The sequence below is a fragment of the Eriocheir sinensis genome, chromosome 29, assembly GCF_024679095.1.
Source record: "Eriocheir sinensis breed Jianghai 21 chromosome 29, ASM2467909v1, whole genome shotgun sequence".
In the NCBI taxonomy this organism is placed as follows: Eukaryota; Metazoa; Arthropoda; class Malacostraca; order Decapoda; family Varunidae; genus Eriocheir; species Eriocheir sinensis.
In genome coordinates, this window is record NC_066537.1 from 15,515,445 (window position 1) to 15,540,017 (window position 24,573).

Below are 24,573 nucleotides of genomic sequence, written 5' to 3' on the forward strand. Positions count from 1 at the left end.
AGGGAGCATGCTTGTCTCGCCTTTCAGTATTTTCCTGGACTTATCATTATCATTATTATCAATACTATCCTGAGTGTAAGCGTGAAGAAGAAAGGAGAGGTAGAGACTGATGCTTGAGAGGGCTCGGCGAGGATAGGCAGGGGAGGGGAGGGGAGGAGAGGGATAGTAGGGGAAGAGTTGAGGCGAGGTTGAGGTTGTAAAGTGTAAGGTAAATGGTTGAGCTGAGGGCCGTTGTGAAGGCTGTAGTCATCTCCCTAACCAAGACCAAGACCAAGAGATATGTACGGAAAAATGTGGTGTGCAAAAAATAGGGAATTGGAAGATTTGTAATGCATAGTGGTTGTTTTGTTTTTATTTTTACAGGTTGTGCCGATATGAAGGCCTGACTCTCCAACGGATCACCTGTACAGCAAGAGCAAGAGCAATGAGTAAACAACCATATTGAAGAAACAAGAGCAACAGTACAGAAGTTTTGGATAATAAGAGAAACAAGAACGAAAGAAAAAGAGGAAAACAGACCCAGACAGTAAAGGCTAGTCAGGGAGTGCCGTTACAAAGGCAGAACTTCCGACAGAACTGAACAACTGAACTGATTTTGTACAGCAATGAGTGTACGTTAAATAGTGTGTATCAAATTACTGTATATGAATTAATGTGTACGTTTAATCAGTGTGTATAAACGAGTGTGTACGTTCATAAGTGTGTATAAATGAGTGTGTACGTTAATTAATATGTATAAATGAGTGTGCGCGTCAATGAGTGTGTACGTTAATTAGAGTGTATCAATTAGTGAGTATGTCGAGTGTGTACGACAATGAGTGTAAGTTAATGGTGTGTTTACATGAATAATCGTAAATCAGCGTGTGTGTGTGTGTGTGTGTGTGTGTGTGTGTGTGTGTGTGTGTGTAGGTCAACGATTGAGGACATGGGTCTGTACGTCAGTTAGCGTGTATAGTCAAAGAAACCGAGCATGTGTTTGTGTACGTCAGTGAATGTGAATGTACGTCAGAGTGAACGTCAGTGCGTCACCATGAATGACTGTCACCCATAATGCCATCCCCCAACGTGGCTGCTAATTATAACAGTATTCCCTCACGCCAAGAAAACGATGGTGGGGCTTGACAGACAGACAGATAGATGGTCATTATTAAAACCATCAAATTCTTCACATTCATTAAGCACACAGAGACAGACAGACAGATAGATAAGCACACAGACAGATAGATGGTCATTATTAAAACCATCAAATTCTTCACATTCATTAAGCAGACAGACAGAGAGACAGACAGACAGATAGATAAGCACACAGACAGATAGATGGACATTATTAAAACCATCAAACTTTTCACATTCATTAAGCAGACAGACAGACAGAGACAGACACAGACAGATAGAGATACAGACATTATAAAAACCGTCAAATTCTTCATCTTCATTTTCAATTTTCAAGAAGTGGTGTTTACATTTTTACTTATATTACTCAACCATTCAACTCATAATACCAACACGGAAACTTGCCAAGACTTCTTTCATAATTCTACATGTGTTAAAGGAATGTAGGGAAGGAGGAGGAGGAGGTGGAGGAGGAGGAGGAGGAGGAGGAGGAGGAGGAGAAGGAGATGGAGGAGAAAGAGGAGGAGGAGGAGGAGGAATCCCTACACATAAGTTTTGGTTAGTTTCTTTTTCTTCCTCCTCCTCCTCCTCCTTGGTGGCTTAGACAAGAGTGTGGAGGGGAGCCAATACTCTCTCTCTCTCTCTCTCTCTCTCTCACCCTTGACACTTCCTGTTGCTGATGCCCGACACATACACACACACACACGAAGAGAGAGAGAGAGAGAGAGAGAGAGAGAGAGAGAGAGAGAGAGAGAGAGAGAGAGAGAGAGAGAGAGAGAGTGTTGCATCTAACATTCAAGTATAAAAAAAATCTATATATGGAATGACATTAATCAATGCAAGAAAGTAATACCAGTAGTAGTAGTAGTAGTAGTAGTAGTAGTAGTTGTAGTAGTAGTAGTGGTGGTGGTAGTAGTGGTGGTGGTGGTGGTGGTGCTGGTGGTGCTGGTGATAGTAATATTAATAGTAGTAGTAGTAGTAGTAGCAGTGGTGGTGGTGGTGGTGGTGAAGTTGATGGTGGGGGTGTAGTAGTAGTAGTAGTAGTAGTAGTAGTAGTAGTAGTGGTGGTGGTGATATTAGGAGTAAGAATGGTAGGAATAATAGTAGGTGAAATAGTATTAGTAGTAACAGTAGTAACAGGAGGGGGAGGAGGAGGAGGTGGTAGTGGTGGTGGTGGTGGAGTTAGGTGGATCATCTTTAATAAGTGTCCGTGGCAACCGTTGTTATGCTTGAAGGTGTGTGTGTGTGTGTGTGTGTGTGTGTGTGTGTGTGTGTGTGTGTGTGTGTGTGTGTGTTGGAAATTAAGGGCAGATGTCATTAGGGTGCAATAATGTTTGCTCTCTCATATGGATTCTCAGAACTTTATGAGAATTCAGTCCGTTGCTACTAAACAGCTGACTGACTGACTGACTGATAGACTGACTGGCTGATTGATTGACTGACTGACTGGTTGATTGATTGACTGACCTACTATTAACTGACTGGTTGATTGACTGAATGACTGATTGAATGACTGGCTGATTGATAGACTGACTGGCTGATTGATTGGCTGACTGACTGACTGGTTGATTGATTGACTGACCTACTATTAACTGACTGGTTGATTGATTGACTGAATGACTGATTGAATGACTGGCTGATTGATAGACTGACTGGCTGATTGATTGGCTGACTGACTGGTTGACTGACTGACTGACTGACTTACTGGTTGATTGATTGACTGACTGACTAACTGAATGACTGGTTGACTGACTGACTGACTGGTTGATTGACTGACTGACTGGTTGATTGATTGACTGACCTACTATTAACTGACTGGTTGATTGATTGACTGAATGACTGATTGAATGACTGGCTGATTGATAGACTGACTGGCTGATTGATTGGCTGACTGACTGACTGGTTGATTGATTGCCTGACTGACTGACTGGTTGATTGACTGACTGACTGACTGGTTGACTGACTGACTGACTGACTGGTTGATTGATTGACTGACTGACTAACTGAATGACTGACTGACAGGTTGATTGACTGACTGACTGGTTGATTGACTAACTGACTGATTGACTGGTTGACTGACTGACTGACTGACTGGTTGATTGATTGACTGACTGACTAACTGAATGACTGACTGACAGGTTGATTGACTGACTGACTGGTTGATTGACTAACTGACTGATTGACTGACTGACTGACTGATTGGCTGACTGACTGATTGATTGACTGACTGATTGATTGACTGACAGACTGACTGATAGGCTGACTGACTGACTGACTGATTGGCTGACTGACTGATTGGTTGACTGACTGATTGATTGACTGACAGACTGACTGAATGACTGATAGGCTGACTGACTGACTGATTGGCTGACTGACTGACTGACTGACTATTTGAGACTCCCAAAACCAAGTAAAGGCAAATCTCTCTCTCTCTCTCTCTCTCTCTCTCTCTCTCTCTCTCCTTCACATTCCTGCTATACGTTTGGTTGTTGCTGCTAGTGTGTGTGTGTGTGTGTGTGTGTGTGTGTCGGTGGTGATATGTAGGAAAAAGGAAAGGGAGGAAGGAAAGAAGGAAGGAATATAGGAAAGGGAGGAAAGGAAGGAAGGAAGGAAGGAAGGAAGGAATATAGTAAAGAGAGGGAGGAAGGAAGGAAGAAAGAACGAAAAAAAGAAAGGAAGGAAGGAAAGGAAGGAAGGAAGGAAGGAAAGAAAGGAAAGAAAGAAAGGAAAGAAAGAAAGGAAAAAAGGAAGGAAGGAAGGAAAGAAAGGAAGGAATATAGGAAAGAGGAAAGAAGGAAGGAAGGAAGGAAGGAAAGGAGGGAGGGAAAAAGGAAGGAAGGAAGGGAGAAAGGAAGGAAGGAATATAGGAAAGAGGAAAGAAGGAAGGAAGGGAGGGAAAAAGGGAGGAAGGGAGAAAGAAAGGTAACCATGAAATAAAGGACAAAATGATAGAAGGAACAAAGAAGGGACAAAAAGAAGGAAGAGAGGAAAAAGAGAAAATAAGAAATAAACGAATGAAAAGACAAAAGTAAGATTGAAAACAAACAAAACACTAAATTCCTCGTGTGCGGCACCAACACACACACACACACACACACACACACACACACACACAAGGTCGATATATGGTTGACTGGTTGGGTGGTTGCGTGGTGGTGGTGATGGTGGTGGTGGAGGTCATTGGATTATTGACTGCAATCTGTGTGTGTGTGTGTGTTAGCAATGATTTAGTGTCTTTTTTTTTCTTTTCTCTCTCTCTCTCTCTCTCTCTCTCTCTCTCCAATACTAATCCACACTATTGATCCATCTACATTCTTTCTCATTTCCTCTTCACCTCACATTCCTTTTTTCCTTGTTTTTTTCCAATATTTTTTCCAATCTCACTTTCTTTTTCTCTCGTTCTCTCCTTTTACATTCTTTCTCTCTTCCTGTTTACGCCACATTCCTTTCTCCCACATTTCCTGGATTTTACGGACTATTCTCTCTCTCTCTCTCTCTCTCTCTCTCTCTCAATCACACACTCAATAAAGTCTTCCGTCATTCTAACTTTTCTGGCAGGAGGAATTAAAAGGGAGAAAATGGAAGAGGGAAAGGTAATGGAGGTAAGGAAGTTAAGGGAACCAGAAATAAATAATGGTGGGGAAGGAAAGGGTTTTAAAAAGGGCGCTTCACCATTCAACCTTTTCCTGTTCATGCTCTCCCTCTCAGCCCTTTCAATCCCTCACCTGCCAACTCTTTCTTTCTCCAATACTCGTCCACTCTATTGATCCATTTCTCTTTCTATCCTTCCACATGACAACCTCTCCCTTAATTCTTTCCTCATACTTTCTTCAATACATATCTACATTTTTTTCCCCCGTTCATGGTCTCCTTCTCAGCCCTTTCAAGCCCTCACCTCCCAACTTTTTACGCGTTCACTCTATTGATTCATTTCTCTCGTGGTCTCCCCTTTGACACCCTCTCCCTCAATTCTTTCCTCATACTTTCTTCAATTCACATACTTTTTTTTTTTCCGTTCATGCTCTCCCTCCCAGCCCTTTCAATCACTCACCTGCCAACTCTTTCTTTCGCCAATACTCGTCCACTCTATTGATTTCTCTCGTGGTCTCCCCCTGACACCCTCTCTCTCAATTCTTTCCTCATATTTTCTTCAATACATGACTACAATTTACTTTTCCCGTTCATGCTCTCCCTTTCAGCCTTTTCAATCCCTCACCTGCCAACTCTTTCTTTCACCATTAATCGTCCACTCTATTGATCCTTTTCTCTTTCCATCCTTCCCCTTGACAACCTCTTCCTCAATTCTTTCCTCATACTTTCTTCACCGGCAGTCTCGTGTTAGTGAGATCAACCGTGCGTCACTATAGCCAGACCAGCAACTGTACCTTTAATTGCAAGACGTTACTGGCAGACGGTTGATTCGTACACGTTCTATAGTGTTCATTGGGTGGTGAGAAGGAGGTGGAGGAGGAAGGGATGGGATGGAAGGAAAGGGGAGGAAAGAAAAGGAAGGGAAGGGAGGGGAAGGGAAGGGAGGGGATGAGAAAGGAAGAGAAAGGAAGGAAAAGAGATGGGATGCGAGGGAAGGGGAGGAAAGGGAAGGGGAGGAAAGAGAAGGGAGGGGAGGGGAAGGGAAGGAAAGGGAGGGGAAGGGAAGGAAAGGGAGGGGAAGGAAAGGGAGGGGAAGTGAAGGAAAGGGAGGAGGGAAGGAAGGAAAGGAGGGAAGGGAAGGAAAGGGAGGGGAAGGAAAGGGAGGGGAAGGAAAGGAAAGGAAAGGAAAAGAAAGGAAAGGGAGGGGAAGGGAAGGAATGAGAGGGGAAGGGAAGGAAAGGGAAGGGAGGGGAAGGAAAGGGAGGGGAAGGAAAGGGAAGGGACGGGAAGGAAGGGGATGAGAAAGGAAGAGAAAGGAAGGAAAAGGAAAAGAAAGGGTAGGGAGAGAATGAGAAAGGAGGGAGACAACAAAAGGGAATGGAGGAAGAAATGAAGGAAAGGAAGGGAAAGGAGGAAGAAATGAAGGAAAGGAAGGGAGAGGAGGAAGAAATGAAGGAAAGGAAGGGAATGGAGGAAGAAATGAAGGAAAGGAGGAAGAAATGAGGGAAAGGAAGGGAATGGAGGAAGAAATGAAGGAAAGGAAGGGAATGGAGGAAGAAATTAAGGGAAAGGAGGAAGAAAGGAAGGGAAAGGAGGAAGAAATGAAGGAAAGGAAGGGAAGGAAGGAAGAAAAAGAGGTAGGGAAGGGATGAGAAAGGAACAGAATGATGAGGAATTAGGAAGAAGAGTTAAGGGAAGGGAAGGAAAGGGAGAAATGAAGGGATAGGAATGGAACAGAAAGAAGCTCAGAGATGGGAAGAGGAGGAGGAAGAGGAAGAAGAGTGAGACAATGGAGGTGATGCCGTGAATTTTCTAGTGACATTACTCTCTCTCTCTCTCTCTCTCTCTCTCTCTCTCATAATTTTAGAGACTGAGAGGCATGCGATAAATATACAGGAAGACATACCATACAAGCTTGGCACTCTCTCTCTCTCTCGTACCCTAGCTTTAACCTCTTGTCAGTTTAAAGAGGGGAGACAGACACACAACCAACTTCTAAACAAACAGAGGAAAAAAGAAAAGCAAAGAAAATACAGAAAAATAAAGACAATAAGAGAAAAATGATGTGGAAGAAAAAAAAAAAGGCAGAACAGTTAATTTAAAGTCGTTATCTCATCTGAAGAGCAATTAACATTCTTTCTAAATAATCGAACAAGGTGGCTGAACTGTGTGTGTGTGTGTGTGTGGTGACTGACACACACACACACACACACACACACACACTTCCTTCCTCCTCCTCCTCATATCTCCGCCTCTTTGTGTTCCTTTCCAATACTCCATTTCGTCCTTCCCCTAACCTTCCCTTCCCATCTGTTTGCCTCTTTCTTTTCCTTTTCCATCCCTTCAATTCACACACACACACACACACACACACACACACACACACACACACACGGTATTACACAACCACCTTCCTCACCCACCCACTAAATATTGTCCTTCCCATTACAGCTCCACCAGTCCACCCCATCCACAAGACACCCACAGCGAACTCATCCCACTCCTCTCTCTCTCTCTCAGCCTATCCATCATCACCTCATCCTTTCTTTCGTTTCTTTTTTGTATTTTCTCATTTTATCTTTAATTTTCTCTTCATTTTCTTTCCTACTTTCTCTTACTTTCTTTCCCAACGCTCTTCTCTGATGGTAAAGTCTAACCATTTGAGGAAGGCACTTTTGATGCATCCAGTTAATTATGTAAAGAATGCAGAAACTGTCAAGCCTTTAAACAAGTTACATATTTTAAGCTGTTTAATTATTTCTAAATTGCTTTTTTGAATACTCTGATTAGATTAAATTCTACAAAAAAGCTATATAGGTTTTATGAATTTTTGTTTTTACTTCCTTAGGATAAAAAGTAATTGTAGATCCCATCAAAGTGCCATCAATACTTTTACGATGTTGACAAGTGGAGTGGCTCGAGGTCAGAGCATGTCACTAGCCCACCACCACTGAGGCTTGCCCAGTGACGTAGAAGTGGTGGCTCTGCTAGCTCTCAAAGTGCCTTCATGAAATGGATAGACTATGGTGTAATACTTTCCTGTTCTGGCAAAGGTTACAGTTTCACCTTCCCAACTGGTTCTCTATCTGATGTCAGTGTACTTCATTCTTCCCCAACACAGGCTCCGATTTCACCTCTCCACCTTGTTATCTGTCTGCCCTTACTTTTACAATCCCTAGCTTGCCATTATGTTACTTTGTTTGTCCGTCTGTCATCAGTTTCATGCGCAATATGACTCATTACTTTTCACCCCGACCATACCCACACAATCCCATGACACACACACACACACACACAATCTCTACCATTTTGAAAGCACACAAGTTTCAGGGAATTTAGGACAAAATATGATCAAATACGACACTACAAACTTGACTCAATCACGAAAAGGCACAAACAGGTTACCACATAAAGGTACGGACACACACACACACACACACACACACAGGTAACACAGGTGCTCCTCTTACCTCCCACAGCGTCCAGCATACGGTAGAACCTGTACTCAAGGTGGAGCTGTGGAGCCTTTGCCTTGATGGGTTCCTGTGGAGGGAGAGGCAGATGAGTGACAGGGAGGGACAAAGGTGGATTGATGGACAGATGGAGATGGATGAGTGTTCGGGATGGAGTTTGATGAGTCAGGGAGTGGATGAAGGTGGATGAGTGAGTGTCAGGGAGGGACAAGAGACTGAGCTGGATGACCCACATACAAGGTCATCTAGATGCTACAAACTGACAATTTTAAGTCATTACCAAGTGGCTGCAGACAACCCACATACTGTCCTGATGACCACCTATCAACACAGACTTTAGTGATTCTGTTTCAAGAGGATCAAATGGTACCACAGAAAACAGCATGAGCCAAGCATGAATGTATATCAATTTTGGGGGATGTGTAGCCTGCCTTTCTTAGTGGGGGAAAAAAAAAGAAGTCCCTTATGACCTTTATCCTCTGAATGCATTAAATATCAGGACCCATCAAGAGAGCCTGCCATAGCTACGGCCCGATAATCAAAATAAAACCTGTATCTTCGAGGGTTATCATTCACTTCATGCATTGGTAGTTTTGGGGGCTAATATGCAGACTTTCACCATGGAGTTTAATGTCTAAGATGTCTGTTGCTGCATTAGTCATTTCAGTTAACATCCACAACACTAATGAGAAACTGAGAAAAAAATCATCACTCACACAAACCATTTCATAATATATATCAAAGCATTTGTGATCAGTTTATGTATTATCTATTTTGGGGGGTCTAAATCAAAGCACAAATTTGGCCCGTCGCTGATACCAGGTGAACACTCCTTCCCTTGTGCGGTGTGGCAAAATGCATCCTACTGTGAGCTCATCTCTCTCTCTCTCTCTCTCTCTCTCTCTCTCTTTGCAGTAAAGGAAGCAACTCAACAGAAAATACAAAAAACAAAACAAAAAAGCCAGGGACTCCAACCCACCAGGCAAGATAGCATAACTTAAGTGTTTATTCAGACTCCCTCCCGTGTGTGGTGTGGCGGTGTTCATCGTGCTGTGAGTTCTTTTTTCCTCCATTTTTTTAGAGTAAAGGAAGCTGCTCAAGGGCAAGAAAAAAAATTAATGACAAGTGATGAACAATGAGGCACTTTCAATTTCTGTCCTGTGAGTTCTGTTTTTCTTTGTCAGTCTTCTTATACAGTAAATGAGGCAGCTGAAGGACAAAAAATAATAATAATAATAATAATAATAATAATAATAATAATAATGAGAGGTGATGAGGAATGACAACCTTTCAATTTCTGTATAGAGGGCAACACTGTAAGCATTAGATCCTCTGTTTGGAGCTGATTAATTATCCGCAGAAGGGATTGGAGGAAGTAAAAGTAGGGAAAGAAAGGGATGGATTAAAATAAAGGTAGGGAAAGAAAGGGAGAGGAGGAAATAGAGGAAAAACAGGTAGGGAGAGGAAGTGATATGAGGAAATAAAGGATGGGAAAGGAGAGGAATGGAAGGGATTGAAATAAAGGAAGGGAATGGAAGGGGTAGAAGGAAATGATGGTAGGGAATGGAAGGGATAGAGGGAAATGAAGGAAGGGAATGGAAGGGGTAGAAGGAAGGGAATGGAAGGGATAGAGGGAAATGAAGGAAGGGAATGGAAGGGATAGAGAGAAATAAAGGAAGGGAATGGAAGGGGTAGAAGGAAGGGAATGGAAGGGATAGAGGGAAATGAAGGAAGGGAATGGAAGGGATAGAGAGAAATAAAGGAAGGGAATGGAAGGGGTAGAAGGAAGGGAATGGAAGGGATAGAGGGAAATGAAGGAAGGGAATGGAAGGGATAGAGGGAAATAAAGGAAGGGAATGGAAGGGGTAGAAGGAAGGGAATGGAAGGGATAGAGTGAAATGAAGGAAGGGAATGGAATGGATAGAGAGAAATAAAGGAAGGAATGAAGGGTAGAAGGAAGGGAATGGAAGGATAGAGGAAATGAAGGAAGGGAATGGAAGGATAGAGAGAAATAAAGGAAGGAATGGAAGGGGTAGAAGGAAGGGAATGGAAGGGATAGAGGGAAATGAAGGAAGGGAATGGAAGGGATAGAGAGAAATAAAGGAAGGGAATGGAAGGGGTAGAAGGAAGGGAATGGAAGGGATAGAGGGAAATGAAGGAAGGGAATGGAAGGGATAGAGGGAAATGCAGGAAGGGAATGGAAGGGGTAGAAGGAAATGAAGGAAGGGAATGGAAGGGGTAGAGAAATTAAGGAAGGGAATGGAAGAGGGAAAGAGATATAAAGGAAGGGAATGGAAGGGGTAGAGAGAAATTAAGGAAGGGAATGGAAGAGGGAAAGAGATATAAAGGAAGGGAATGGAAGGAATAGAGAGAAATAAAGGAAGGGAATGGAAGGGGTGGAAGGAAATGAAGGTGAGGAATGGAAGGGATAGAGGGAAATTACCTGGAAGCAGCGGGGATCATGTTTCTTAAAGGCCCCTCTAAGCGAGAAAAATGAGAAAATATCATCACTCACACAAACCATTTCATAATATATATCGAAGCATTTGTGATCAGTTTATGTATCATCTATTTTTGGGGGATTAAATCATGGCACAAGTTTGGCCCGTCGCTGCTACACGGTACAGCCACAAATTTGGCCCGTCGCTGCTACCGGGTTAAGGAAGGGAAGGGAAGGAAGGATCAGGATGTGCAGTGTTGCCCTCTGCATACTTTGAGCGACCCCTATTTTCTTGTAGTCAGAATACATCAACACAATCAGCGTGTACTCACCAGCTTGATGGCGACATGTTCGTTATTGTAAAGGTTCTTCCCTGTAAAAGAGGAGAAAAACGTCAATTAGTGAAAAGGCTCTGATATAATTCACCTTGAGGAAAAAATACTGAGACAAAAAATGAAAGATGTTAATTAGTAAAAGCTGTAATTGTCACACACACAAAACACTCACTCTCCAATTATTCTTTCCTTGTCAAACACCAAAACTATACACACACAAGAGGGGCAAGGAAGGAAAATAAGGATGTTAAATGAAGAAGAAAAACAAGGACATGAAGAACAAGGACAAAAACAAGAAGAACAAGAAGGAAGAAAAAGGGGAAGAAAGGAGAATTAAATAGTACAAACACATAATGAGAACAGATGAAGAGCAATGAACATAGTAGTGAAGGGGGGAAGGAAGAGAGAAAGAGGGGAGAAGGAAAAGAGAAAGAACAAAGCGAAGTTGAAGAGGTATCTGTCCATATCAGTCCATCTGGTTCTCTGTCTGATGTTGTGAGAATACGCCATCCTGCCCCAGTAAAGGTTCTAATTTTATATTCCATCTTGTTCTCTGTCTGATGTTAGCATACTCCATCCTACCCCAGTAAAGGTTCTAATTTCACCTTTCCATCTGGTTCTCTGTCTGATAGCATATTCCACCCTGCCCCAGTAAAGGTTCTAATTCCATCTTTCCATCTTGTTCTTTGTCTGATGTTAGCATATTCCATCCTGCCCCGGTAAAGGTTCTAATTCCATCTTTCCATCTTGTTCTCTGTCTGATGTTAGCATACTCCATCCTACCCAAGTAAAGATTCTAATTTCACCTTTCCATCTGGTTCTGTGTCTGATGTTAGCATATTACATCCTGCCCCAGTAACTTCTAATTCCATCTATCCATCTGGTTCTGTCTGAAGCTAGCATATTTCATCCTGCCCCAATAAAGGTTCTAAAATCCCCTCTCCATCTGGTTCTCTGTCTGATGTTAGCATACTTCATCCTGCCCCAGCAAAGGTTCTAATTCTGTCCATCCATTTGTTAGCATACCATACTCTATCCTGGTTTTCCACAATTCCTGGGTTGCCCCTTCATTACTTCGTCAATCTGTTATCAGTTCTCTGCATGATATGGCCAGCCAGAAATGGACTGTGGCATACTCTTTTACGTAGGTTGTCAATTTGTTATCAGCTCTATACATGATAAGACCTGGCCACGTCCACTTCTTATTCTTAATCATCACAAGAGTATCATCAAATGCACCAAACACTATTGGCTTCTTTCCTATCTTGGCTACAGAAAAACCCAAGATAACACAATGCACAACAGGACACAGGACCCCTCCCTCCCTCCCCAACCCTTCAAAAAATACACCCAGGAAAATGGTAAAAACAGTCTCACAGGCCCCACCAATTAAGGACACTCAAGGTCAACACATGTAACACTCCAAGTCTCTTTCCTTCAAATGAACACACAAAATATGAATAACCTAATGACTGACTCAGTGAATGAATGAATAAATAAATGAATACACTCTAGAGGATTGAAGAAAAAATAAGGGAAACTTGATTAAAAAAAATAATGTAAATATGATCAGAAATATTCTAAGAAAAAATAAATATATGTGATAGGAAAAGCAAACAATACATAAATACACTACTAGTAGATATAGAAAAAAATAAAATAAACAAGAAATATAAGTACTAAAATAAATTATATATAGATGATTAGATTCTTGTTAAACCTTAATGAGCATACCTTTCCACCTTAAAAACTAATGGTAGCCTATATATATATATATATATATATATATATATATATATATATATATATATATATATATATATATATATATATATATAAATTCAAACTAAAACCTAAAACTGGCTAAAACTCACCCACACACAGTGAACAGAAAGGAAAAAAGAAAAGAAAAAAAGAAAAAGAATAAAACTAATCATCAAATATTCTAAAAACCACCACCACCACCACCACCAACACACACACACGCACACGGATAACATTAAAATCCATTGTAAGTACTTTTTACACAAACAATAGATAAAAAGATAACAAACCCTTTGACAATACTTTTATATACATCACACACACACACACACACACACAATGACTCACTCCCTTCTAGTCGTCATGGATCAACTAGCAACTTACAAAGAATCTGAAAGGTCAGCGTGTGTGTGTGTGTGTGTGTGTGTGTGTGTGTGTGTGTGTGTGTAACAGGGGATGTACTCATGGGGATGGACTGCATAATGTATTAGAAGAGCAACAAAGGGTATATTTAGCTTGGTGATCTGTGTTAAGAGAGATACAGCAGACCTTGTGTGTGTGTGTGTGTGTGTGTGTAATATGTAAAAAGACGATATATTTGGTTCAATGACATTCTGTTCTTACTCACTCCAGCTCAATACAATAATTACTATGCTTTGTTCATCTTATTACTGGCTGACTAATAGCTACCTAGCCAGACCTTGCACCTTAATTATAAATTCAGATACAGATACAAAAACATTAAAATCAATCTTGTTTTCTCTTTTTAATGATAGATAACTGGACACACACACACACACACACACACACACACACAGGGTAAAGTAAATAATAAACACATGACCTTCAGAAAGTCCTGGAACTTATATTTTCCTTAAAGTAGTGAATCATTTTTAACCAGCACTGAGGTTAAAAAAAAAACTAAAGGAATGCAAAGCTGTGATTCCTCTAGTCTCATCTTAATCACTATACAAACATGACTAATTTCTTCCTTTAGCAATCATTCACTTTATCACTTAGTTCTTCTTTCTTCATTATCTCGACATGCATCTCTCTCTCTCTCTCTCTCTCTCTCTCTCTCTCTCTCTCTCTCTGTCTCGTCTCCTCCACTCTTCTCTTTTCTTGTTTTGTCTTGTATTTTCTTGTTGTCTAGTCTCTCTCTCTCTCTCTCTCTCTCTCTCTCTCTCTCTCTCTCTCTCTCTCTCTCTCTCTCTCTCTCTCTCTCCTGTCATTCCCTATACATGCATGCCAGTCATTCCTTTCCACTGTCCTTCCTCATGTTATGGGCATGGCTCTCATTCCTACCTTGTCCCTTCATTCATTCCTGTACCCTGTTCTTCATCTCCTAAACATGCATTCTCCTCATATGTGTCACCTGAACTTTCTCTTTCTCTCTCCCACACACACATAACTCTACTTGTATACCTGTCTGTCTGCATGTGTGTCAACCTGTGTGTCTGGCTGCCTGTCAATGTGTCCGTCTGTCTGTCTGTCTGCAATATCTTCTACCTGTAAATCTTGTTCCTTACACACACATGAACATACGCACCTTTTTTTGTACTATTTCTAATCTCAAGTGAATTAACATTACACAACACAACCTTTGGCCACACACACACACACACACACACACACACAATGGAGATACATACACACATTCACTATTTATTTGGTGATCTTTAGGGGACGGAAATAGTAAGCCCATGACATTTGAGAGAATTAAGATAGCTCTCTACAAATTAACTGTCTGTCTCCTCGTCTGTATCTGTGCTTGTTTCAACCTATGTCTGTCTATCTATTTATCTGCCTGCCTATCTGTCTGTCTGTCTCTCTGCCTGTCTATTTTTTCTCAATTATCTGTCTGCCTACCTGCCTGTCTGTCTGTATGTTTGTCTCTCAGTCTTTCCCTGTCCCAATCTGATGGTCTGTTTGTTCATATGCCTGCCAGTTTGTTAGTCTTTCTTCTTTTTTTTCTTCTTCTTCCTCTCATTGAACATCCTTATTTTTGTGTTTGTTAGGCATTGTCAGTCTTTTTGCGTTATTTTAAGTAATTTTCCAAAAGTTGGTGTGTGTGTGTGTGTGTGTGAGAGAGAGAGAGAGAGAGAGAGAGAGAGAGAGAGAGAGAGAGAGAGAGAGAGAGAGAGAGAGAGAGAGAGAGAGAGAGAGAGAGAGAGAGAGAGAGAGAGAGAGAGAGAGAGAGAGAGACTATAGCTTATCTTTTGGTGGCAATAGTCACTCCTCCTCCTTTGCATGACTGACAATATACCTTATGACCTAGGTGACTCACTGGAGGAGGAGGAGGAGGAGGAGGAACAGGAGAAACAGGAGGAGGAGGAGGAGGAGGAGGAGGAGGAGGAGGAGGAGGAGGACAAAGAGGAAGAGGAGGAGGAGCTGGAGGAGGAGGACAAAGAGGAAGAGGAGGAGGAGGAGGAGGAGGAGGAGGAGGAGGAGGAGGAGGAGGAGAAGGAGGAGGAAGAGGAGGAGGAGGAGGAGGAAGAGGAGGAGGAGGAAGAGGAGGAGGAGGAATAGGAGGAGGATGTGTTGGTGTCTGACTCTGACCTCTCTCTCTCTCTCATAAACACACATCTCTTCCTATCTTAGTCTTAAAATAAATCTATGAACCCCTAACAGGCAAACAGTATCAAACTCATCTAACAAACACACACTAACTGCAAGTCCAAACAAGTTAATAAAATAAATAAATCAGATAAACTAAAATAAACACTGAAATACTTTAATCCCGCCCTGAATGCAAGGTCCCAGCATCAATGACAAGAGCGCGAAGAGACTTAAGAAAGCATAGAGTCAGCCAGTCCATCAGTCAGCCACGCCAGACTTAAGAGCCGTATCACTAAACATTTCGTCGCCCAAGTTCACATATTTGACAAGGCTTTCGTAGGAGCTTGGGGCATTTTCAAGAGTAGTTTTATGACCCTGATGATAGTTTGACCACTCTTCTGTACCATGAACCTAAAGAAACGCTCATCAGAACCCGACTGATCCCTTCTTTGACCTTTAGAAATAGCTGATGTGAGAACCGAAACTGTCTTGTAATACCGACTAAATGTTGTCATGCAGGTGTCCGCCACTATTGTGCTGTCTTGTTGCCTACCTACAGACTTACGCCAGACTTTTTAAACGTCCTATTAATATTTATTAAGTTAGGTGGGTAGTTTGTTTTTATTTTCATTTTTGGGGACAGAGTTACTTTAACCCTGTAGCAGCGGGGATCATGTTTCTTAATGGTCCCTCTAAGCGAGAAAAATGAGAAAAAATCATCACTCACACAAACCATTTCATAATATATATCAAAGCATTTTTTATCAGTTTAGGCATCATCTATTTTTGGGGGCTTTATATCATGGCACAAATTTGGCCCGTCGCTGCTACACGGTAAAGGCACAAATTTGGCCCGTCACTGCTACACGGTTAAAGGCACAAATTTGGCCCGTCGCTGCTACACGGTAAAGGCACAAATTTGGCCCGTCACTGCTACACGGTAAAGGCACAAATTTGGCCCGTCACTGCTACACGGTAAAGGCACAAATTTGGCCCGTCACTGCTACACAGTAAAGGCACAAATTTGGCCCGTCGCTGCTACACAGTAAAGGCACAAATTTGGCCCGTCGCTGCTACCGGGTTAATGTGTTAGATTTTTACAGAGCTAAGTCAACATATTAAAAACGCCGTCATAAAAAGTGATACGAAAAAGCAACAAAATTAATTAACCGAGCCTTGGAAAACAGATAAAAATAGACAAATCAACCACATTAGAGTTGAAGAAGACTAATAAAACATTAAAAAATCAGGCTTAACATTCTATTCCTGAGTCTTTCATCTTCTTTTTCTTCTTCTCAGTTAACATCCTTATTTATGTTTGTTAGGCATTGTCAGTCTTTTTTGTGTTGTTTTCAGTAATTTTTCATACGTCTTGGTGTGTGTGTGTGTGTGGGGGATAAATAGTACGTGAATAAATAAATCTTCTCTTCTTTTCCCTTGAGCTCCTTGTTTTGAGTTTTGAGCTACACATTCATGGATCTTTGGGTATGGTGGAAACCTTATATGTCACCCACACACACCCGAGAGGCAGGACACAACCCCCGCCTGACACCCAGTAAAGATTAAACCCAGGGCTTCTCAGTCATGGCATAAGCATACTAACTACTCCACTAATGAGTGTACGTATGTGTGGGCAATACTAGGACACAGACATGAGACTGTGACCAATGGGACGCCCTTAGTTACTCTCGTCCTTTGCGAAACTCTGGCAGCAGAAACACCACCAAAGTATTAGGAAGGACATCAGATTGTAATGATGCTCCACCTTACCCTGCACATAAGTCAACAGTAGCCTAACAGTCTGGTCAGGAAGCACTTTATACATCTGTCTATTCCATAAAAATATCATAAGCTAAATTATATATCGTGACCACAAATTTTTCTCTGATATTCAAGCTTACTGCAGGAAAGGCTGAGAGGGAAGACAGATTATACAGTAATGAGTGAATGAATTAAGAAAAATGTCAAAGATGTAAAAGTTGTGAAGTATTACAGGGATCTCATCGTCATGCTACCTTTGACTAATTCAGACACTAGTAAGGTCTGCACACGATGCTAAGGCGCGCGTGTGTGTGTGTGTGTGTGTGTGTGTGTGTGTGTGAATATAAACTTCCATTGACTTAACTATCTCGAGTGTAGGATATCATAGCCTAGAGTGGGTCAAGCTTACACATGGATACAGGGTTTGAATCTATCCTCAGACATAGCATACAGCCTTGGAGACGTCGATGCTGACAGAGATCAAGTACTGCATGAATATACTCAAATGTGATAGTGAATCAAATGTCTGACGCACTAAATTATGTCTGGGAGAATGGAACCATGTACGAACAAACACACACACACAAATATAGACAGAGAGAGGGGAGATTCAAGTAGATTCATACATACAAAAGCAATAACACACACACACACACACACACACACACACAAATATAGACAGAGAGAGGGGAGATTCAAGTAGATTCATACATACAAAAGCAATAACACACACACACACACACACACACACACACACAAACACCGGAGTCAGCCAGATATTGCCCTTCGATCATTCAAGATCAGCAGCCCATTAATAACCATCCTGTCACTCTTCCTCCTCCCCCCCCCTACTCCCCCCTTCCCTCTCCTCCGCCACTGTGCCTAGAGGAGCAAGGGAACGGGGGAGGGAAGGGAGGAGAGGAAGAGGAAGTGGAGGAAATGAGGGAAGGGAATGGAGGAGGAGGAGGAGGATGCAGGGATGAGAGGAGAAGGAAAAGGAAAGGAGGAAAAGAGGGAAAGAGTAAGAGGAAGCAAAAAGGAAGATGATAATGGGAAGAGGAAGAACAGGGAAGAAGGAAGAGAGGGATAAGGGAGGAGGAGGAGGAGGAGGAGGAGGAGGAAGGGGGGAGGATGCAGGGATGAGAGGAGGAGGAAAAGAGGGAAAGAGAAAGAGGAAGCAAAAAGGAGGAAGATAATGGGAAGAGGAAGAACAGGGGAGAAAGAAGAGAGGGATAGAGGAGGAGGAGGAGGAGGAGGAGGAGGGGAGGATGCAGGGATGAGAGGAGGAGGAAAAGAGGGAAAGAGAAAGGAAGCAAAAAGAAGGAAGATAATGGGAAGAGGAAGAACAGGGGAGAAAGAAGAGAGGGATAGAGGAGGAGGAGGAGGAGGAGGAGGAGGAGGAGGAGGAGGAGGAGGAGGAGGGGGAGGGGAGGATGCAGGGATGAGAGGAGGAGGAAAAGAGGGAAAGAGAAAGAGGAAGCAAAAAGGAGGAAGAACAGGGGAGAAAGAAGAGAGGGATAGAGGAGGAGGAGGAGGAGGAGGAGGAGAGAAATACACTCTCATTCCTAAAACAAATGAATTCTGGACAATGGAGGATTTTTCTGGTGCCATACTGGTACTGCGGTCATAGGCTGCACCCTTAACAAAGCTTGCGGGGCAGAAATGTATCCCTGCATAGCCTATTTTTGTCATGGCAAGACTTACTCCTATCCTAAGCTACTCCAGCTCAACCTAAATTCATTTCTGCATAGCCTAGTGTGACATTCCTAACCTAACCTAAATATATCCCTGCATAGCCTAGCCTGACTTAATCTAGCAAACATTTCCTCTGCAAAGCCAAGCATGTTCTTTCTACTCTACTCTAGCTTAACCTACATTTGAGGCCCTGCAGAGAGAATGATACACAAAGACTACTTTTTTTTTTATCGCCAGCAATTACACTCAAAAGTTTTAATGTTTGATGCGTGATAAAGTGCAGAATATGATACACAACCACCAGCGTGCATTGTGTATGTGTAGCATTTGAATATCAAAGGCCACCAACGTATATTCTGTCCAAATGCAGCTAGATCTTGCTATGGCCGTAAATGACAGCTTTTTTCATGACTTTCCAAACGTCTTAGTGTTGGTGTTTCATCACATTCAACACTTTGATCTTGTTAAGACCGAAAATGATAGTCTTATCATGGCTTTCCAAACATCTTATCAGTAGCGTTTCAACACATCCAACACTGCCATGTGAAAGTACATATTCTGATGACCTGTGGGACACCCTTATCTTGATTTTCAGTGGGTTGTTGCTTGTGTATCATTCCCAGTGCAGGGCCTCATTTATCTCTGCATAGCCTATCATGAATTATTCCTACCCTAGCCTGTTCTAGCTTATCCTAAATCTATCTCTGCAGAGCTTAGCACGACTTATTCCTATCCAAACATGCCTAAAAGTAGCCTAACCTAACCTAAACTCATCCCTGCATTTCCGGGCCAAACTTATCCCTCCATTAAAGCTGACCGTGTTGTCCCGTACTCCCATGTGTGTCAGGGATAGGCCAGAAGCGTCAACTATGTGCAGAATCAATAACATATGGAGAGGGATGGACAATTACTTTCTCTACAGCCTGTACCCCCATAAATAGTTAGGTTGGTACCTATTAAAGCTGTATGGGTCTAAGGCTGGTCAATAACACGGAATAGCCCGGCAGATGGGAGTGTGGAGATGGGAACACCGAGATCTCTTCCTCATCCCCCTCCCTCTTTTTGGAGCAAGGGAAGGGAGGAGAATTGTAAGTGTGTGGGAAACAGGAAGAAAAAAGATCAGTGTATGTGCATGCGTGTGTGTGTGTGTGTGTGTTGCCTAACTATAGAGTGTTGGATTAGAGCTAGTCCTGCATTCTCAGACACTTTGAGTTCACATTTCTTTGACTTGAAATCATATCCTCTTGTTTCTCCACTATCTCTAGCCAAAAGATGCTCCCTGACTACCATTTCCATCCACTTCTTTATTTATTTTTTATGCTTTTTTATCTTTAGTGAGTGTGTTGATATTTGTGTGTGTGTGTGTGTGTCATGGGGTATAAAGAAGAGTAAAGATGCCCAGCAGAGAGTGATTCTGTGTGATGGTTGAGGATAAGGAGGTGGAGGAGGAAGAGGAAGGAGGGGATGAGAGGTGCAGAGAATGGAGGGATGAGAGTGGATTATGGGGGTGATGGTGATAATGATGATGACAGAGCAGTGTGTGTGTGTGTGAGAGAGAGAGAGAGAGAGAGAGAGAGAGAGAGAGAGAGAAGGGGAGAACAAACGAACGAACCAATGAACAAACACACACACACACACACACACACACACACACACACAGGAAGGGTAGGGACTGAGCATGATTACAAAATGCTGCAGGAAAATATAAACAGGATCTACAAAATGAGCCAGGTGTGGGGAACTAAATACAACACAAAAAATGAACAAATTATTGCCAGTGGATAAAAGTACTAAGAGGACAGCACCGAGCTATTCGTTGGGAAATAAACAAAGCACAAATACAAAAGAGAAGGACATGGACGCCCGGGTTTGAATAATTTGTCACCCCCAAAAATACATTAGTACGACTGTCATACACATAACCCGTTGAAAAACAGTCATGGTATTTTACTACTTGAACAAATAGATGATGATCTGTCCCTCTTTGGAATACACAGCAGTAGTATAGTCTCCTCATAACAAGAAAATATACCCAAGATCAAGAGAATATATAAAGAAGCAAGTCATACAGCCAAGACGGTCCCCAGGTTGATGGACAAAGAAAAAAAAATTGAGGTTGACGCCCTTGAAAGAAAGACAAGGTGATGTGATTGCAGTGATCAGGACAATGAAGGGAGCAGAGAGAAATGATAGAGAAAATTTGTTTGTAAGGGATAGGGGATAAACATGGTGGAAAGAAATTCAAAAGGACTGGAAGAATATCATGAAAGAGTTTTACTGTGGCAGAAATGGAACAGTGACCAAAAACTAGCTGAATTTGACAAGATAAGTGTTGAAAATGGGGCCCAACAAGTAGCTCATTTTCCTGTATATCACAAAATAAATATCCACACAAAAAACATAAACAGGGACAACCTCTCTCTCTCTCTCTCTCTCTCTCTCTCTCTCTCTCTCTCTCAGTAACAATGGTGGAACCCGGCACAATGCAGTTGATATAGTACACTTAAGAGCTACAATTGACAGCATCTAACTCCACCATCACCGCACTATTCAACCTTCTCCGGCCTGATGCACTAGAGAGACATGGAAATAGAGAAGTTATAGAAGAGGACTAAACAGAAAATGGGAAACAGAACAAGTAAAAAGAGGAAGGTAGAGTGCTATTATTGTCGAAACGAGTAAATTGGATAGGAGTGTGTGTGATGTGGCGGTGCATGGAGATAGAGAGGGGAGCTATACAGAATATGGGAAGCAGAACAACAACAAAGAGGAAAGTAGAGTGCTATTATTGTCAGAATGAGTAAATTGGGGCAGAGTAAGTTAAGTGAGGCTAAAAATGGGAGAAGTGACAGTGGGTCCGAGGGTCGTATTTTAAAACATTTCATCGTCCAAGTTCACACATTTGACAAGGCTTTCATAGGAGTTTTGGGCATTTCCAGGAGCAGTTTTATGACCATGGTAATAGTTTGACCCTTCCTCTGTACCATGAACCTAGAGAAACACTCATTAGAACCCGACTGACCCCCTCTTTGCCCTTTAGATATAGTTGATGTGAGAAGCAAAAATGTCTTATAATACTGACTAGCGAATGAATGTAACAAGAATAAAATGGATACAGTTTGGTTTCAGAATAAGTAAGAAGTAAAACAGTAATAATATGCTCTCTCTCCCTCAATCTGTGATCAGTTAGCTGTGAAATAAGAGTGAAAGAAATCATGAGAGCTTACAGTATGGTGACAGGCAACTATCCAAAACATGAAACTGTGAAGCGTGATGTAGGAGAAAGAGAACAAAAACCGGGTCATGCTGTAGTTTGACCTAAAAAATTAAGGCTCATGATTAAGGTAGTGAAAGAATGAAGGCTTAAAAAAGTAAGATGAAGTGTGACTCTAAAACAACTAACAGAGATAATGAGGTGAAAAATAAACCTATAAATAAATAAAATATAGAACACAGTTAGACCTCAAAAATTTAATGCAATAAGGACAAGGAAAGAAAATAAGTGTTGAAATAGAGTACATAGAGTCTTTACATGCAATAGGAGGATCCAAGACTACTGGAACCATAGAGTAACACATGGCAAAGTTAAAAATAAGGCAAAGGGGATAAACTGGACCAAGCAAAAATAGAACGGACAGTAAGAATAGATTGGGTTAAAAATAGAGTGATGATGAGAGGCTGGTGGAGGGATGAAGGATAGAGGGGATGGGAGAGGGGGAGGAGGAAGAAACCCTTGCCAATATTGAGAGAGAGAGAGAGAGAGAGAAATACCACTTATGTCACACACACACACATACAAGCAGTAGTAATAGTAGTAGTAATAGTAGTTGTAGCCTTAGTAACACCAACCACCAGGACCTTAAATAACTCATAAATGCCAACATAGGGAGGGAATTCTGACCTTTGATTGCAACACTTACTACTCTTAAAGTCCTGCTGCTTGAGTGATGGTGGTGGTGGTGGTAGAGGTGGTAGGGGCCAGGGTAATAGTTATAAGGGGTGATGTAGTAAAAATAGAAGTAGTGGTGGTGGTTGTGGTTATAGTCATAGTAGTAGTAGTAGTAGTAGTAGTAGTAGTAGGTAGTAGTGGTAGTAGTAGTAAGTAGCAGCAGTAGCATTAGTAGCAGCAGCAGCAGTAGTGGCAAAAGCAGTTTGGCACTAGGGAAAAGAAAAGGTCAGCAGTGCAGTTAAGCCAGGGCCAGTTAAGCATGGATGACTGGCATTACCGGTCACCCCCCATCGGCTGTCAGTCATCAGGCCAGTAATTGGCTTTTAACCAGCAGTGCATTAGTTCAGCGCTTCACTGGACTGGCTAATGGCCAATGGGTGTGCAGACTGATCCGAGCTGACGTCTGTGGTGCCTCTACCATTTCCTTACCACATTTTCCCATTATGTATAAGACTGGGCTGGAGTGCCTTCAGGAAAGAAAAGGCATTAAGGCACTCAGTGTCATGCTTCAAGAGCAAGGTTTTTAACGTGCAAGCAAATTTCTCCCCATAATGACCTGATGACGATGCTGACTAGAAGAAGTAGGAGTAGAGAATGAGCTGGGTCATTCATTTTGTTTGTGACACAGATAAGATAAAATCACTGACAGAACAAAGATGCAAATTAGCATGTGATGGTGTGACTGTTCCTTATCTTCATAAATACGTCTGAGTAACAACCAGAGATCATTAGCAGTGCCAATTTTCAGCCATCACTGAGTAGCAGAAGTCAACCCACATGCTGTCCTGATGACCATCTATCAACCAAGACTCTCTAAGGAGGATCAAGTGGAGCTCCACAGGGCAGCATGAGCCAAGCAAGAATGACAACACTATGAAAATATTTGCCTACTTGCCAGTGAAGCTTACAGGCTGACCACAAGTCTCCTTAAACCCTACGAGCAATATGGGCTAAATAAATCAAATAAAAAAATAATAATAAATAAACACTTGCATTACAGGAAAAAACTGAGTCAAGCAGCTTTCTGATAAAACAGGGAGATGAGGAAGCTGTTACAGTAACAGGACGAGGATTATCAGCAGCATTTCCTGATGTGTTGAAACAAGGGCAGTGGGAGGAGGGTGTTTACCAAGAAAGGCAGCGACCCCATATGAACCTACGTAACAGCTCCCTAAAAAACAAAGATGATAATTGGACTAGAAGCTGTGAAAAAAAAATGATGATAGTTAATGCCATGTGTGTGAAAGTGTGGGAAAGAGGGATAAGCAAGACCGGAAATGGGAACCAAAACAAGATATGACTGTGTTGAGTACAAAAAAGTCAAGCTGATAGAAGAAAGGATAGAATACTAGTTCTTGTAATGAAATAGGAATGGGTGTGTATACAACTAAGAAATAAGTGTCACTGAAAATGGGAATACAAGGAATTATCAATGTCAAGTAGAACAAAGGTTTTCAATATGCTTTTTTTAACTGTTCTCTATGTCATGACCTATGAATCAGAAACATGGACATTAACCAAGTCTCAGGAAAGGAAATTGAGAGGTGCCCAAAGAGGAATGGAGAAACTAATGCTCAAAATCCCTACAATGAATAAGAAAACTGCAAATGAATAAGAGAATAAACTGAGTTGGAAGATATGCCGTAGGAGCTGATGGAAAATATAAGTATGGCAATAGTTATGTACCAGTGAGGAATAAACAAGACAAAACAGGAAATAGATACAAAGATAAGAGAGCATAAAAGAAAGGAAGCAGAGAGATTAAAGACAGTCATGACGTAAATGTTGAGGATGAAGGCGTGTCACTGAGGAATAGGTGGGACAGAAAATCAGAAATGCAAAATATAAATAGAAAGCATAAAACAAGAATGATAAAATATGTATGATGATATG

General features: G+C 41.8%; 1 protein-coding gene across 8 annotated transcripts in view; it reads right to left on the reverse strand.

Annotated features, from left to right (window-relative positions):
* Nucleotides 1–24,573, reverse strand: part of LOC127005139 (casein kinase I-like) — a 79,398-nt gene that overhangs the window by 41,406 nt on the left and 13,419 nt on the right. For all 8 annotated transcript variants that reach the window (XM_050873748.1, XM_050873746.1, XM_050873750.1 and 5 more), the window contains exons 2-3: nt 10,950–10,990; nt 8,175–8,247 (exon numbers count right to left, since the gene is read on the reverse strand). In XM_050873748.1, the coding sequence (XP_050729705.1) occupies nt 8,175–8,247; nt 10,950–10,990 (114 nt within the window). The remainder of the gene's footprint in view (nt 1–8,174; nt 8,248–10,949; nt 10,991–24,573) is intronic.